This window comes from Tyto alba, unplaced genomic scaffold (genome assembly GCF_018691265.1).
Source record: "Tyto alba isolate M040663 unplaced genomic scaffold, T.alba_DEE_v4.0 Super-Scaffold_2, whole genome shotgun sequence".
NCBI lineage: Eukaryota > Metazoa > Chordata > Aves > Strigiformes > Tytonidae > Tyto > Tyto alba.
Genome location: NW_024881282.1, coordinates 42,645,554 through 42,663,667, shown reverse-complemented (window position 1 = coordinate 42,663,667; position 18,114 = coordinate 42,645,554). Strand labels below are relative to the sequence as shown.

The 18,114-nt window shown below is 40.3% G+C and overlaps 1 protein-coding gene across 2 annotated transcripts in view; it reads right to left on the bottom strand.

The window, feature by feature from the left end:
* Positions 1 to 15,536, bottom strand: part of KITLG (KIT ligand) — a 56,117-nt gene extending 40,581 nt beyond the window's left edge. For both annotated transcript variants that reach the window (XM_033010231.2, XM_033010232.2), the window contains exon 1: positions 15,263 to 15,536. In XM_033010231.2, coding sequence (XP_032866122.1) covers positions 15,263 to 15,277 — 15 coding nt within the window. In that variant the 5' untranslated portion in view covers positions 15,278 to 15,536. The remainder of the gene's footprint in view (positions 1 to 15,262) is intronic.
* Between the last annotated feature and the right edge of the window lie 2,578 nt (positions 15,537 to 18,114).

Below are 18,114 nucleotides of genomic sequence, written 5' to 3'. Positions count from 1 at the left end.
TCTTTTGGAATTCAAAAAATACTTTTATAAGCACTATTCTAAACCTACATGATTACCTTAGAGCATGTAACAAGGAGGAAAAGTAATCTTCACACACTTCTCTACTGTGGGATGAAAGAGTCTCTATTAGTGATGTGCCTGTATATCGTTCATGATTTAGAAATGTGGCTTTACATATTTAACACAGCATTTTACAAGCATCTTGCATACAAAACCCTATGCTACTTCAACAGACCTAGTATGCACCATAAGTGAATGCTCAGAGGAAAAACTAACATAATGGTGCCTAGTTTTTTAGAAACATTTTGAGTTTTAAAACAAACACGTAACCCTTTCCACACCATGTTCTATTTCCAACACAACACACATTGTTAGTCAATGAAGTTGGCTGCTGGCCCCATAAAAGGCCACCACAGATATTTTCATAATCTATAGTCAACTTCTACTAAAACTGCAGGAGGTTTCTGGAAGGGAATTTTTTGCAGGAAAAGATTAAAAGCACCTACAGGCAAGCTGCTTAAAAGCCAGCATACTAAAAAACAACAAAAGTGAAACATGAAACCTGCATCTCCTGTCTTTGGTGCCAAGTTTTCATCTTCCTTTATCAGGAAATGCAGAAAAAACCCTGAGGACTTTAAGCATGCTGAACTTATTTGTCACAATAAAAAAAACTATTATTCTTTGTTCATCTCCATAGTGTTTCTTGATAGAGTAGTTAGAATGCCTATTGTGATATTTCCCTGGGAAATGTGTAAGATTAAACCTTACCATTCAAAAACTTGGAGCATATGACTGCACATTTTTCAATAACCAAATGAAGTTTCAGTGAACACATCAGAAACAACACCACTAGGCTTACATTCTCCCTAGACCTATCTAAAACTATTCATTTTCAAGATTTCAGTACTGGATTTAAATATTTTTCTGACTGGAAAAAAATTTTTTCATTTCACATCCTGATTTCAAATCAGTTCTCTCATGTGTATTTATGAAATCTATCCAGTAAATAATTTTACTTCCAAAAACGTGTTCTAAGCTCTCAGACAAGGATTTAATTTCCTACATAATTTGAATCAGATGCTTTTCTATACATACTCAAAACCAAAGTGAACGATTTAGCTTTAAGGTAACGATTTATGAAAGAATAACACAATCTTACATTTACACTGTTATAAAAATATATTACAACCAAATCTATATATTTTGTGAAAATAATATTTATGCAAAGTGATACATTGATGGATGAGATTAATCTCAAATGCCTTGAAGTTACAGCTTGTGGGACTGCAGACAAATCAGGTAACTGACACATCAAATTAGAAACTAATCTTCAGAACATTTAAGTATGCTTGCAAGTCGGCATAAGCACTGGGCAGGCATTAAGCCATTTACCTCAGCAAGCTGGAATTACAAATACATTATGCCTTGTCTTAAAGCAATTAAGTTGCTATATTAGTAAGAACAAATCAACAATTTCAGGTTTTGTTCTAAATTTAAAACATTTTAATGTGCAAAAAATACCTAAGTGATTATTCCATCTGCATGTTTTTTTACCACAGAAAATAAACATCAATTCCTTTTTCAAGATTTACTAAAATGCATTGTGTCATTGTTAATTTTAAAAGTTCTTTCCGAAATTATTTTCATGAGACATACACAGTATTTATTTTTTTAAGGAAAGCAAATTGCTAGAATGGCCATTTTAGGAATTTGAAGCAACATATGAGGTTGTTTCAGGACAATGTGAGCTGAAGATAGAAAAAATTGGATGGGACGGGACTGATCAAAATGTCTCCTATAACATATAAAGCCAGTGATTGCATTACTGCGTCAGAAACTCAGGTATCTTTTGAATTCCTATGCATCCATAGAAGGGGAGGACATATTTTTCAGCAGCTTTTCCTGCTGATACTGAAGTACTACCCAAGAATATCTTTCAGGGATGAACCACGGAAACTCCACTGTCTTTCAATGGCTAGTGCTATGCAACTTGTCAGCATTGCATAACATTTTATGAGTTCCAACCATTCATACTCGCAAACTAAGAGAAGGATCTTTCAATATAAATGTCTCAGCTGTCGTTACTTTTCATATGTAATTGGAGTTTAGCTACAATATATTTCACAGGGTTTTCCTTCTCTCAAAGCTAAAGGCTGAATTTTTACAGATGGTAATTTTGGCAGCTGGTTATATATGAAACTGAGTTTATAATTAGGCCAAATCTGACTTGTGCAATTAAGGCAATGAAGATTTGGAAAATAAGAAGTGTCAGATCAGTACATGATCAGTCTGGTAGCCACAGAAAACTGAAGAAACCTGATCATTCACACTTAGAGAATATATCGCCTGTAGGAAAATTTCTTCCTAATTGCATGAATTAGAAGACAAGCAACCTTTTATGCTCAGAGTGTAAACTACAGTAACCATTGCTTTCTACATACTTAAGTCTATAATCCTTTTTTCTTCAGTCAAGGTTAATGAGATGGTCTAAAGCCATCTAACAGCTCCCTGCTGCTGAGAGGGCTCTCAGCATCTCCTCCTCTGCAGCTTCCCTTGCTTTGACATTCACCTGACCCCTCCGCAAGTCAGTAAATTCACAGGCAGTGACTAGCCAATTCAGCTCAGAGACAGAAAACTAATCCTTGAGGAATGAGTGGAGGAGGAGAGAAATGAGCAAGGATGAGAAGACTGTGACTACCCCTTTTGGTGGAAGTGACCTCTTGGGCTCACTCTGACATTTGTCAAGCTGCATATCAAGCCATATTATATCTAGTGTCAAAAAGCCTTCCAGATAAGTAATTGTGTGTGAAGGTAGCATTGCCTGTTTTAGCATCTTCTGACTTTCAATTGTGCTAAGTATTTCTTTGCTCTTGTACCAAAAAAGGACCAGTAACGTCCAGTAATCGTTCTCTCTACTACTTCTTGCATATCAACTGTCCTCAGTTTTCAGTTCCCGTTCATATGCATGTTGTTTCCATATAATGCTTTTGCCTATTTTAGGACCACTATTTCTTCCAATGGGGCAACCAGGTCTTTTTTCAAGATGGCTGACTATCACCATCATAAGAGCATTAGTTTTTATGTTTCTCTTCCTGCTCCTACTGCAGCACAATATGTTGGTTGATTTTTTCTATTGCAGGTACAATACAGGGATTTTTCATCCATTTTTCCTGACAAAGTATTGCTACAAGAACATTAAAAAAATAGCCTGTAAGTAGTTTTTATAACTAATGAAGACTACTGTATTAATGTAGTCACAATTAGTTCAAAACACTCCTTTCAAAAATGCATCCCCCTTGCTCTTCAATGCCACAAACCCCACTTGCCATCATGCCATCTGTTCTCCAATCTTCTCTAAACCTTTACAAAGTTCCTCAGAATCTCTTTTAATTTCAATTAACCTGAGTAATTTATGTAGCTTGCACATGTTGTCATCAATCTGTGAACCCTCTTACCAGATTGAACTATATGAGGTTGCTGACAATTAGAGAACATAACCTCTTAGGTTTTTGCCATGTTACAAATTAATGACTTATTCCTACACTTCACTTTCTGTCCCTAAATCATTTTTTACTCAAACTGTTATGATAAGGGAGATACAATATGGGACTACTTAAAAACTAAGTCATTCAATGCTTTCTATTTATTCACCCATTTTGAAACACAAAGAATTTTAGTATATTGAAAGCACTTCTTTTACAGGAGTTGGGCTTTTCTATTCCTTTAATTGAACTCTTAATACAGAGTTCCCACCTTCCTTCTACCAACTAATTTAAATACAGCAAGATCTGATGACAACACAACAATGGAGTCAAGCTGTTACAAAAAATTATTTTTTAAATTCTGGATGTGTTCATCAACTCTAAAGACAAGAATTAAGAGCTAATGTGTTAAGAGTTACTATATATTTAAGAAGACAGAGGAAACACCATGATCACCTATTTTTATTAAGTTATGAACACCATACCTTTGCTGTAAAAATCAACCTGAGTTATAATTTATATCCTGCCCCAAACTTTAGACCTGTCCACACAAACTAATTCTAATATCCTGGTGGCTTGTACCTGGGTTTATGGTTTTTGTTTTGATTTTTTTTGTTTGGGTTTGATTTGTATTTGTATGGGCTAATGACTACAAACTCCATTCAGGTGTTTCTAGTACTTTGGTGTTTCCCACAATTCTCCTATGCTTCCAGAAAGAATAGGCACATTCCCATGGTCTGTATCAGCAAGCAAGTGCTCTCAGCTTAGAGCAGAGAGACACAGGGTATATCCCAACTAACTTCATTGTCTCAGAATTGTGACTACAAGGATTAATACAAATATCATTCAAATGCTGCCTCAATGTTTTCCTTTGAGTTATGCTAACTAGAGAGAACTGTAAATATCTAAACTTAAACCTGAAGGTCCACTTGTGGCTTTCCTTTAAAAATGCAGAAATTTGGGGGTAAACACACTGAAAGTAGAAGCTGAGTCTGTCAATTTGCAGTTCGGTATGATTATGGAGATGCAGATACTACTGGAAGAAAAAATAATTTGAGGAAAAAAAAAGCTCTCTAAATCAGTACAATTTGAAGAAATACAAACACCTATTAAATACAAATAACAATAAAATATAATTCTAAAGACACCAGTAACAGAGTACTTTGAATTTAGTACATAACTGATAAGAAATGTTAGGTGTTCTCACAACATCTGCAACAATGCAACAGAACACAACCTTTTGAGAAAACAGCTATTTAATTTTACTGATGATTTTCACAGGGGCTACTTATAAAAAATGTAGCTGTAAATTGTGCGTAGTGAAATTACATCTTATAGAGCTTTACATTTGGTCAAAATTATCCATGTGAATTAGAAAGAACCACAGTTGTCAGTAGTGAAACTATTCTTCTGATACATGTTCAGCAGCATCATTGTTACAGATGTGCTGATAAACTCATGCAAATATTCACACAATATAAATTTTCTTAAATTATTAATATACCTAATTATCACAGATTTCCTAGGATTGCTCTTCTTAAAGAAGACACATTAAGTTGTCTGGCTTATCATGCAATTTCTTTGGCTTCCATAATTAATATCACAGAAAACATATCCCATCATTGATAAGATTATTGCAAATCTCCTCAGAGTATATACTTTTCAATGTCTACACTAAAATTTCAGTAAGACCAGTTAGTTATTTTCATAAGTGATGTACTTTCTTAGAAAGTTTACTTAAGTGATGCTCGTCAACTTGTACAGGGAAAAAAATTCTTCCCAGTTTCACAGGAATTGTGCCATTTACTCTGAAATGAATACATATACTAAGAAGGAGGATCTATCATAGTGAATAAAGCCAAAAAAAAAAAAAAAAAAAAAAAAATCACATCATAGTTTGACAATTAGCACTTTAAACAGGTAGAAATTCAACAGTAACTGAAATAATGGTCTTTGACTCAAAGCAAGAGGGACTTATTTCAGTAGAAATAAATCAGTAGGCTAAAATCAGATTAACTTCACATATGTCTCAGACCATTTGTAAACGTCAACAACATTCTGTTACAGTGGGAAATGACCAGAAGTACTGTAGACAATCTGACTATAACTGGCAAATGCCTAGCTGATCACTAAAACCTATGTGTGAGAAGATATTTTTAAAATGTGCTGAGGAGAAAGAGAAGAAAGACAAGAAATTCACTCCAGATCATTTAAGGAATATTTCAGGCCAGAATTTTTTTACAGCCAAATGAAATTATCAAATCAGATGTTTCTAATATGTTTAGGTGACAAAGCTGAGATACAGGCGAAAGCATTAACAATTACTTCTAAAAGGATTTCCTTTGGTCACAGTAAGTATTTAACCCTTAAAAAAAAAAAAAAAAAAAAGCAAGTGTTTTCTTAACATATTAAGAAAATTACTGACATCAGAGGAAAAGATATTGTTGCTTCTACAAATGGCAGACCAATATTTCAGAGGGCTCTTCATAACTGTGTTCATATCTTATGAGTGTCATCATATAAATAAACAACATATTCCACAGAGGAGTGGATTCATTCTAACTGAGATGCTTAGTTTTTACACACAAGACAAAATACAGTAAAAACAGTTTATTCGGAGGATTAATATATGAAATGGGCCTCAAAAAGATGGAGGGAAATAAAGATGTCCACTGGACAGACTACTACAAAAATTATAGAAAACCTTCACCAGAAATTAAGCTTACACTACGTGGAAGAAAACAGGGTGGTGACAGAGACACCTTCAGTATTCTGGCTGCCAGAAGTTCTGAAGTTTTACTGTAAGAGGTTCGGATGATGACTTGAATGCAACTGATGCCAGGAAAGGTGCACAAAGAAATGAGGGTACCACTGTTAGTTTTCTCTCTGTATGGGGAGACAAGAGAGAAATTTGAAGGACGAGGCATCATTTTTAGATGTCAGCTTGAGATGTGATGATAGGGGGAAAAAAAAAAAATCCAGAAATTTTGGTCACAGTCATGGGGTGGGGGGAACAAAATCTTCCTGCATCAGTAACAGAAGAAAATTGATGGGGGATTATGAACACCACCCTGTTTGGGAATATAGTCTAATTTTTAAGCATAGCAAGATTTTCACTGGCTTTAGTAACCTGAAAAGAAGGCTTTCACTGCCCAGCGTTACACTATTAAAGGAACAAATACTGAAGAAATTTATCAAAACAGTTTGGAACATACTATGATTATGGACAGCATTTTTAAATGACATGGATTTAGAGAATGCACAGCAAATCTAGGGTACATTCTTAGCTAGGGATTATAATACAGACGATCAAAGCAGCTTCAGTGACAGTATTTAAACTTACAGTTTATAAATAAGGTTCATATTTCCTTGAAAATAAAGAAGGCAATACACATCAGAACCATTTAAACTGGTGTCAAATACAGCACTGATAGTTTTTGCTATTAGAAATGCAATCCACACATTGCAGAACCACACTAATTTGAAAAAGACAGCAATTATAAATATTGGACATATATATTTCTTTTTCTCCTTTTTAAAATAACCACAAAAAAGATCTGTTTATTCAGGAACATATTTTTCAACCCAAACGAAAGAGGGTGCCAAGCAGTGTTATACAAGCTTCCTAAATTCATTTGGCTGACTAATGTTCCTATTCCTGCATGCTTGAAAGTAGTAAAAGAAAAACAAATCTCAAGAAGAACTGACTTTCAGATCTACATCATTTTAAAACATAATGCATAATATTGTCTGCTTGCCATTTAATGCAAAAGACAAATTTTGCTGGAGTTCACTTAATAACAAGCAAACAGAGGCTGAAAATTAGAGGGCTGGAACTTAGGACTTCTTTACAATAAACCATTCGCATGCTTAAATTTCAACCTCCCTAAATCCCGAAGCATTTCTTTTGATTTAGTGAATTATTTTGCATATATGCAACACATTATTAATTTAAATGTATCATGTCTGACTCTTCACTACTTTATTTCAGTCCATTACTTCAGTTAGACCACAAAAGTCAACATCTTGATATCTTACTCCCATTTTAGACTCAATTATGAAATTCCATAAACAGAGAGGAATTTTTTGGATCAACATGAAATGGAGGAACAAACTTCCCTACACACTTCAAAACCTCCACATTTACAGACACTGTTCAAAAATCACACTTTAAAATAATGAACCCTGTACATCAGTGCATTACTCCACGTTTTCAGTATGTGCTGTAGACATCACTAAGTTCATTCTTTTGTCCAGGAGCAGCTCTTCCAAAAAGAGTAGCTGTATGACTTGCAGAGTTAATTTCCTGTTCTAAATGGAAGTAGATTGTCAGGACATGCACAACTTACTTTTACAGTCTGACTTACATTGCCAGAATAACTTTTTTTCCAAACATACTCAGAGGTCATGGGTTACTAAACAGACTGAAGAATTCATCCAGTGATAATGTATCATACTGCAAACATAAATTGAAGACATATATTGGTCTGCTGCTACCAAGCAAGCACAAGGTAGCAAGGAAAACTGTATATTTTTCCTTGTACTTCCAAATTCATATAAAATGTATATACCTATGATGTATCATCATAAAAACCCTTTAAAAAAAAATAAACCTGAGCATTAAGTTCTTCCTCAAAAAATTAAGAATTAACTCTACCTGTCACTGCATTCTGAGTTTCACAGTGAAGAACAAAAATACACATAAAAAAAGCTATAGATCCATTTGACAAGAACGGTTTAAGATTACCTTGTACAGGTCTCAGATACGGCTTTATTCTGAGGAGGTTCTGTTGTACTATCCTCTGCCTTAATATTTTCATGATAAAACATGGTGTGAATTTACACACAGATTATGTCTCTACTGTAAAGGAAATACACACCATTGGCACGTATTTCTGTGTACATATTATTCTGGGCTGAAACCAGACATTCCCCAGGCCCAGCAGCACCCACATTACACAGAGATTTTCAAATCTCTTGAGTAGAAGGCTTGCACACCAGGTTTAGGACCTTCACTGCACACAAGTTTGTGCGCAAATGTAGGCTGGCATCCAGATAAAGAATACTGGATACGTACAGCTGGTTTTGCACGGTGTGCGTTCTTCTGTATGTTATGTGGACACTGGACCAATGGAGTGAGATACCTGGATTCCCTCCAAACTTTCATTACTTGCAATGGGAAAAAAAAAAAAATATCAAAACCAAAAAAACCCAACATGTTCTTTTAGGAGAAAAGACACTGGTGATCATACAATAGACTGCATATACCTAATGTATTCCTAAAGCTATATTTAGGGTGCTTCTAAAAACTTCTTAAGGTACTTCTAAAGAAGAGGTTGTAGAGAGAATTGGACTACACTTATCCTTGGCCTTAATTGTCAGTTAGCTGATGTCCCTGGAGCTGATGGCATCAGACCAAATGAAAGTCAGAAGACCAGATGAATAAAACACAGGATGAGGGCTTATTGTCTCTGAGACAGTTAAAGTGATTGCGTTGAAGCCAGGTTCAGTCACGTGGGATGGCCACGCTTGGAAACACCGAGCTACACAGACAGACAGGACTGGCAGACTGATGGTTTCAGACTCTGATTTACAGGCACCTCAATCTTTCTGAATGGATGTTCAGAGATTGGTGTGATTCACAATCTGTGAATTTGGACTTGTGGCCTGAAATACAGTCCCCCCTACTTTCTTAGGTCATGTGTCAACCGCCCTCAAGATTGAACAAATAAACATAGTAGCTCAGTTAATTTGGTCTTAAAGTATGACAACACAGAGAAGTTAAAATCTTAATCTGCATGGACCCAGTTCATAGTTGGAGCAACACTGAAGTTACACTTCAGATTCAGAGTCTGGACTTGATTTTTTTTTTTTTCTTCCCTCTGGCACTGTGCATAATTACTTATACAAAGTAGAACAGCTTCAGCAAGACAGACTGGATGGTTAGACCCTTCCTGGAGACCTAAGTTCCTACTCAAGAAAAGATGCGAACCTGTGTCTCTCACCCCGGTATGCATGCTCAGGTAAATTCTTTCAGATTAGCCTTTTTCTGTCTGGATTGAATCATGGCTGTTTGCAAACCCGGAGATAATCTCTGCAGACCACACACTCACCCTCTTGTGACAGCCCAGCCAAAACCTGCAGGCTTTGCAAAACATCCATCTGAGCTGAAGCGTGCAACCCACCTCTGCCCAGTTGCCAAGGCTTCCAGTACACACACCCCTCTCTGACTTCCCAGCTCTGCTGCCCAAAACCAGTGAGAAGCCAGGGAAGGTGGAGGAGTACCAAGATACCCAGTCTGTCTTTAGAAACTCTTCACTAGAACACGAAGAAATACCATGCAAATGACTGTTATAAACAGGTGCCAAATCACAGGTGGGAGAAGAGTCAGCTCTTGAGGTTTGAGCTAAATATGACCTTGAGGGTCATTCCTGAATCTGATCTTCTCCATCCAATAGGTTTTGCAGGAAAAATTCTGCAACCAGACACTTCAGTCCCTGAATGCTTACAAGTGCTCTTTAAACAGCAGTGAAGTTTTGGGGCTAGAAGGTATCTGAAAGGTGGGTCTACAGCAGACTTGCTTGAGAGCCTCCAGGAGCCCTGACCACTGTTAACAAGCACAGTTGGCCCTGCTGGAAGGAGCAGAGGGAGCAGGCACTCTCCCCCTCCCGGTTTGCACCACCTGGTCTCACTTCTACCATTGGTTCAAGTGGTGATGGAATAGCTGGAGGCTCAGGACTTACCCACTTTGCAAAACTCTGCTCCAAAGCATGGTTGCAAAGCAGCGAATACCACAGTGGCCCCCTTCAGGCAATAGCTGCAGTGACATCTTAGACCTGATGCTATTTTCACCTTGCACCTAAACTTAAGTCTGCTCCATGCAGCAACGATAATGCAAAAAGATGTATAAAGCAGAAAACTCCTAATCAGATTTAAAATGATTATCACATCCACCTACATTGTATAATTTAAACATTATTTAAACAGAAACAGCAACAAATCATTCACCCGGTGGTTATTAGATAATAATAGGAAATTTGTGGCTAATTTATTTCCTACATTATTGTGCTCCAAAGTGTTCATTAATCTGAACTCCTAAACTGGCTTTTATTTAGACATACTGATAGAAATAATGCTTCATGTGCGTATCCACTTTTATTGACCTCAGATATTATTATGGATGCTACCAGATTTAATCAAATAAAATACTTCACACTATTTTTGTTTTCTCTGTTTGTAACTGTATTTTAAATTTTCATTCTCATACTAGTAAATGTCTGATACTATATACATTTGTCAATAGCTAAAACCATCCACCAAAAAAATCTACGTTTTACATGCTCCCCACAGTCAGTTATTTCAGCATGGGTATTATTTACAAACGTCAGGTTTGCAGGTTTACATACGACTCAGTACGCAATGGAAACATGGGCCAATCAACAAAAATAAAGGGCACTACCCCTCTGCACTCACCTTACATTGGTCCATCTCCTTTTCCCACAAGTGCACAGGAAAAACAAAAAACAAGCGGATTTGCAGCACGTTTAAAAGGCTGACCAACCTCAGATTTGGCATACCAAAGACCAGGGAGAGAGAACAAACGCTTTCGTTTTCATCTGTCAGCTCCCACACCACTCAAGTGGAATTGCGTAGGGAGATTTTTCCTGCCTTGCTTCAAATAAATGGGTGTTGTGTTTACATACTGCATACTGAGCATTGCACACCCGAAGCCAAGGGCTGCATCTTGCCAACTCTTAACTTTCGTACAATATGGCGATTACATGAGCCAGCATACCATTAAGTCACATAACAAAACTTGGAGAATGGCACTGTCAGCTTGCAGAAATGTACCTGAACAACTGACATGCAGTGCACAAAAAGGGAAACTAGATTTTAGTGCGATGGCAGAACTGGGTCAGAAGCGGACTGGGTTAGCAGCCTCAGTCTAGACTACCAAGCCAAGTGCCGCATAGTTCACGGAGATAAAAAACTTACAGGCGCACAACACAAGCAGGCAAAGAAAAGAAAAAAAAAAAAAAAAAAAAGAATCACTAAACACGGCTTACAAAATGCTTCCCCACCCTAGAGTCTTCCAGGTCATCTGCTGTTTATATTCCATATGACACTTTATTCCAGGACGTTCTTTCCAGCTGCAGTACTCACAAACTGGCCTCCCCTAAGCAGAACCAAAACCAGGGGAAAAGAGAAAAAGACCTTAGTCCATCGCTCAATGTGAACAGCACAACAACCTTCTGGCTCCAGCAAGTTCTCTTTTTCTATCTGATAAGCAGCAGATCTATACCGACCGTGAGATCCAAATGTCTTCCAGCTCATTTTTTTTTTTTTTGCAGAACGAGCAAGAAAGATTGCTAATCAGAGCTCACTATTTCCCCTAAAATAGTGACTCTGCAAGCCCACAGCGAAGTATCAGATATCTGCTTTGCACTTCTGATTTAGCCTGCCGATATCAGACCAGAGCAGACAATTTGTGTACTAGTCCTTTTTCCAGGTACAGTTCCATGATAATTCCTGCAGACACTACAACTTCAGAGCCACAAACGTACTATGGGTGGAACAACCTAAGCAGGTCATTTAACTACCAGCAGTGATGTGTGCATTTAGAGGTAAAAAGCCAAGCTGAGATCTAAAACTTCTAATACTGAGGTTTCTAAGAGGTTGTGCATCTAACCCACTGCTAAAGATTAAGTGCCTGAACCAAGTATGTGTGATACCTTAACATCATCTGCCTTATGAGATAGCCCCATAGGTGACCACTCCTTGCAGCATATTTCTTAGTAACTTCTTTCAGCATATTTCTTAGTAACTTAATCCTATTTGGATTGTTTTCAAATCAAATAACAAGCAAATCAGAAATCTGCTACATGTTTTTGCAAGATTGTATCACACTAGCACCGCTCATCTTGTTTTATTAAAAATGTAAAAGGCTGTCCAGACATCAGTGATATTTTACTTGCTGTAATATTAGCAGGCAAAATGACATAAACTCACTTCTGATAATAGTTTTAATTACTAAGTATATAAGACTCTCATACAAGCAATCCTTCAATAAGATTAATTAATGGAAATAGTCCCATTGAAAAAGGATTTGTATGACTGGACCCCAAATGTTTAATCACATTTTTAAAGATATTATTACTTTAAAAAAAAAACATCCAGGAGGTCATAGTGTGTTTAAAACAGGGGGTTATATATTTATCAAACTGTAGCTTCAGAAACAATCCTTCTAGAACTGACACTGTTGGGAAACATGCTTCTGCAGTTCTGTGGTTTCTCAGGTTAAGACTGATTTAAATAAACTGGCCAACCTGCTCACTTCTAGTCTAGCGTTCAGCACGACTCTTCTCTTTCAGCACTTTTGTTGCACTGATGTATGACTCAGCTACTCCTTCAACTGCACTAGTTATATATTATCTCTGTGTAACATTTCCTTAAACGTCAAAATCCCTGCTTTATTTGAAGCACTATCCAGGTACTAAGTGTTTTCAAGGCTCAGTGATGTAGCAGTTCTCATTTTCTGTACTGTGTCTATTGCAGAATATTTTATTGTAAGAAATGTTAACTTCTTTCCTGGATTCCCGATCCTGTTCTTTATGCCAGTTACCAGTCCAGACAATGGCAAAAGTAACTACAGGAGAGCATAAAATTAAAATTTACTTTAATGGGCAGAGTGCCCCAATGTGCTTAAGTCCTCCTTCTTGTAACCGCTTCACTTGCTCCCTCTCTTTGCACAAGGGTCTTCATGGTTTTAGTGGAAAGTCTTAAAGTATCTCCTGCTCTGATCACCTCAGAATGATTAATGGTTTGGTATCACATTTGTTTGCTAATCCTTAAAATGATGGAAACAATCCGTTGGAGAGCTAGGAGTCTGTCACTGTCTCCAAAAAGCAGGAAGCATAACTGCTTGAAGGCTGACAGACGCTTCACCACCATGACAAGAAGCTGTTCCACAGGCTACAGCTCGTGAGCCCCTGAGTCAAGCCATATGGTCCTGAATGCCAAGACTGCTTGTCTTTCCCAGTTTATCAGGAGAGCGGGATTGTTCCTGCTTTGTTCTGAATTTGAAAAACTACTCTGTTGGGTTTAGAAGTTTACTGTTTGTATGAAATAAAACATTTGGCCGCTTGCACTCAAAAATCCTCATTTGTTTGCTGAACAGTTTTTTCTTCTCTGAAGAAACAGCCCTACATGTATGCTTCCCTCAGCTAGGATAACAGCTTGTAACTTTATTGCTACCCACTCTGATATTAATGCATAGAACTAAGCACACATAAATACAGCTTTTACACTTTAAGAGACCCTTCCCAACTAATATTCTCCAGCATATTTCACCAAGTTTGTATATAGGGTCTGAAACAACAACTCTGAGGTGCAAGGCATCTTCAATCATCTAAAGGGAATAACAGCAATGGATATTCTATACGCTGTTAGAATTCAGAACTGATCATTTAAGATAGTACCTCACTGTACTTCAGCATCAGAAAAATTAAGTCTCCAAGTTATAACTCCTTAAGCACGGGTATGTTCTCCAGTGCTTGGCCAGCTGAGGTTTAACCATTTCAGAAAAATCAGTATTTCTAATTCCTGTCATGTCTTGAAATTTAACAGCCCAAAAGACTTCAGTAACATCTTTCCCTTTTTTTTAAATATATATTTTATGTCTTTTCCAATGACTGTATGCTGAAGTGTCTTCAGGCTACTGGCGCATGGATGACACCGCAACCATCAAGAAACAGATGAAAGCAAAAAGTATCTTGCTTCTAACCAAGAAGAGAGGAAAGCAAAAGCCCCCAGCGCAGGACCAGCGCGGGGTGTGCGTCCACGCATTGTTCTCCCTCCGAGCTCAGCCTCGGCACTGAGTCCCCCCGATCCCCTCTGCGGCCACCCAGGATGGAAGGTACCAGCACCTTGCAAAGTCAAGTCTGAAACTTTTTCTCTTTAGAGTTGCCCTGTGCTGCTTCTCGTTATGATTTTTTCACTCGTGTCTGTCCCCATCCTTTTTTTTTTTTTTAAAAAAAAAAAAAAAAAAAAAAAAAAAACCCACAAAACAACCAAACAAACAAAAAACCAAACCAAACCCCCAGCACAGCCACTGCAATCTCTACAGAACTTGAAGAAATAACGGCAGGGACCCCCCGAATGTGCAGGGCGGCTCTTCTGGCGGGGGGCGCGGTGCCGGGGGGACCCGCCACTCGCCGGAGCGGCGTGGATGGAGCCCCCGGGCAGGGCAGCCACGGCACCGCTGCCTCCGGTTATTTCGTGCTTTCGCACTCAGCTCTTCAGCGCAACACAGACAACTGATTTATTAAGGCAACCTTCCCAAACGCCTTCGGAAATCTCTCACGGCTCAGCCGCCGATCCGGCCGCTTGCAGCAACTTTTCCCCCGGCTGCCGGCGCCAAGGGTAAGACCGGGCGGTATTTTTTTTTTTTTTTTTTTCCCTCCCCCCACTCAGCTCCCCCAAATCGCTCTCCCCAACAGCAGCAGTTCCCATCCCCGGCGCCCCTCACCTCCCGGGCCGCCCGGGAGCCGCCACCTCTCCCACTCCGCGGACACCCCCACGGACGCGGGTGTGCACTCCCCGTCCGGCGGCTGCCCTGACCCACGCACCCCACCCCACCCCACCCCACCCACCCCCCCCACACACACTCCGCTCCAGCCCCCCCCGCTCCGCTCCGCTCCGCCGGCCGGGGAGCCACCGCCCAGCCCTGCCCGGCAGGTAGGTCCGGCCGCCCCTCACCCCCGCCTCCCGGCCGCACTCACTTGTGCCTTCTTCATAAGGAACGGCAGCGCTGCAGTCCAGCCCAGCCGGCCCTATGCAGACTCCCTTCAGCGGAACCGTAGCTCCAGCATAATGCAGCAGCGGATAGTCCACGCATTGGGGTTGCCCACGGCCAGCCCCGCGCTGCCTCCGCGACCCCCGCCGCTCTGCCCCCTTCTCCCCACGGCGTGAGCGCCCACACGGACTGAGGCCACAGCCGGCGCCCGGCCAGGTCTTTTATATCTCCGATCTGCCTCCGGCAGCGGCGGCGGCGGCGGCGGCAGCGGCAGCCCAGGCAAGACACGCCTTTCCCCTCCCTCCCGCCCGCCCCCCTGGAGGACCGGGAGCCCGGGCAGAGCCCGCGGGGAGGGGATGAAACCCGGCTGAACTGAGGGGAAGTTGGAGGCAGGAGGAAGCCGAGCCTGCCCCTTCCCAGCCCGGCAGGCGGGGCGGGGGGCGCTCGGTACCGGCCCCACGGTGTGTGTGTGTGTGGTGGGGGGGGGGGGGGGCAGAGGGCTTCTCCCTCCTGGTGCCCGGGGGCTCGGCGGTGACCGGGACAGGCGACCCGAGCCGAGCGGGGTGGGGGGGTGGGGTCTGCGGCCTCCCTCCGCGGCGGGCTCTGGGTCAGGTTAGGCTGCGGGCGCCGAGCCAAATCCTGGGGTTGGGACCCCCCCGGTGGCAAGTTGGGGGGGGGGGGGGGGGCGGGGGGAGGGCTGGCAGAGCCCCCAGCAACTGCGCGGTATTTTCAGCGCAGCAGCGAGCTGCGGCAGCGGCGTGCTCGGCCGGGAGGCACGGCCGGGTTCGCGATTGCCATTTCGGCGCTGCCTTTCCATAAGCGGCGGGTGCGAGTTAGGCACTGGAATAAGCGTTTCAGGTAGAGCTTGAAAAGTCCTTTTACCTGCTCCAGCCACAGAAAAGTGGTTCTGCAGTGCCTCCTAATGCCTGTGTAAAGGTGATCCTCCAGCTCGTTTAACATGCTATTACAATTTGCATCCTCTGTAAATGATGTATTTGTGTTGAGTGTGGAAAAACGACACTGGGTTTTTACTGCGTGGAGTCTTGCTGGCAAACCCATCCCAGCAGAATTTGAGTCCTCCTCAAAGAAGACAGCTGTCAGGTTAACACAGACTAAATGTTGGGTGTGCGTTAAATAGAAGAGCAGTTTATGGAGCCAGCATTTCCTAAAACAGCAATCTTTGGTGAAAATTAAAAAGCATGTTAACACAGAATGAAGAAAGAATAGTCTGCCCGAGTCAGTGGTCATTTCCTAAGGGAGATTAGATAAACTCAGAATACACGGTAACTACTTCATTAGAAAAAAAAAATGTCTAGTTTTAACTGAAAATTAATGGCAAGTTTTCGAAAGACTAGGTTTCTGCCAAAGTAAAGGTGAAATATTCAGGTACAGAACGATTTTGAACTCATTCTCAACTCCACTATATATTTGGGTTTCAGTGTAGGTCAGATAAACATCTAATCTCTTAGTGCTTCTGCATCCGACCCAGAAAAATTGGTTGATAATTTTCTTTTACAGCATGACACTGCTGATGAATTCATTACAGGGGTTTTTTTGCATTTCTTGATTATTATTGCGCTGAATTGTCTTGGTGTTCTCGCCTCTGAGCTTTACCAGACTGTTTTATATGCATACAGTAAGTCTCTTCCTCTGAAAGGTTATGATTCAAGCAATAGACAAGCAGTGAAAGGGAGGAAGCCTGTAGCAACAACAAAATCAAGATCACGCTCACTGAAAGGATAGTTTGTATATCACCTAGTGGTGATCAACCAAAGCTGCTTCCACAGTCTACGCATTTAGCAAATAGGGCCAGGAAATTAAAATGTTATGGCATATTTCCTCCCTAGAACAGATGACAGGTTTAGTCTCCTGGGGAGAAGCCCTGAAAAGTGTGAAAGAGCAGTCTGTCATAGCAGTTACCTACCTTATGGAAAACACTTCTGGTCTTTCTCTGCCTTGAGCTCCATCACAGGCCACCGTTAGTCATGACAGGAAAGCTTTAGCGTACGCCCTGCGTTCAGTTACCTTACTGATAGTCGTACAGAGAGGATAAGATTATTGGGCCTAATTAAATTTCTTTACTACTCTGGCATCATGCACCTTTTCTCTCCACCCCTGATCTGAGTCCTTGAACCTGCCCTTGTGTTTACCCAAGACCAGCTATAGTGGAATAATACCCTTTTCATCTCTTCCCTGTGTTGGCAATTTGCAAGCATATTGCTGCTGACATTGATCTCAGTATGGTTTTGGAAGTCCTTTCTATGAAATTCAGAGTTTAATAGTTTAAACTAATTAATAACTTATGTCCATAACCCATAAGAAAGCATGTTTTTATTAGTCTTTCCCATTTCCAATGTAGTACCAACTTTTGACTTTCTAATTGAACCTTCTTATGCTTAACAGTTGCCAAAGTGACAGTTGGTTTCTTTTAAGCACCATACATCCGTTGTACTTTATACAAATGACAGGGAGAACTTTTGTAGTTATTCAGTATTACTAATTAGCAAGTAAGTGAATGACTCAATCAAGGCATAGGTCCATGGGGACACCTACACCACTATGGAGCCACTTTCCTTTCACAGAGCACCATAAAAACACAGGACTGAGCTGCATTTTTTTCATTTACATGATCTGGTTCTAAAGGTGAATTTGCGAAAAGCAATTTCCATGTAACTGTTTGATTCTCCATAATATATTAGTGCAGACTGGAATTTTAGGGATAATGATGTTATTATAAGTAAAATCTCTTAACTGGCCAGTTCATTTGGCACACTGATTGGCAGACCAGCTGGGGGTAAATGCAATATTCTGGATGAATAGCAGCATCTCCAAATGAAA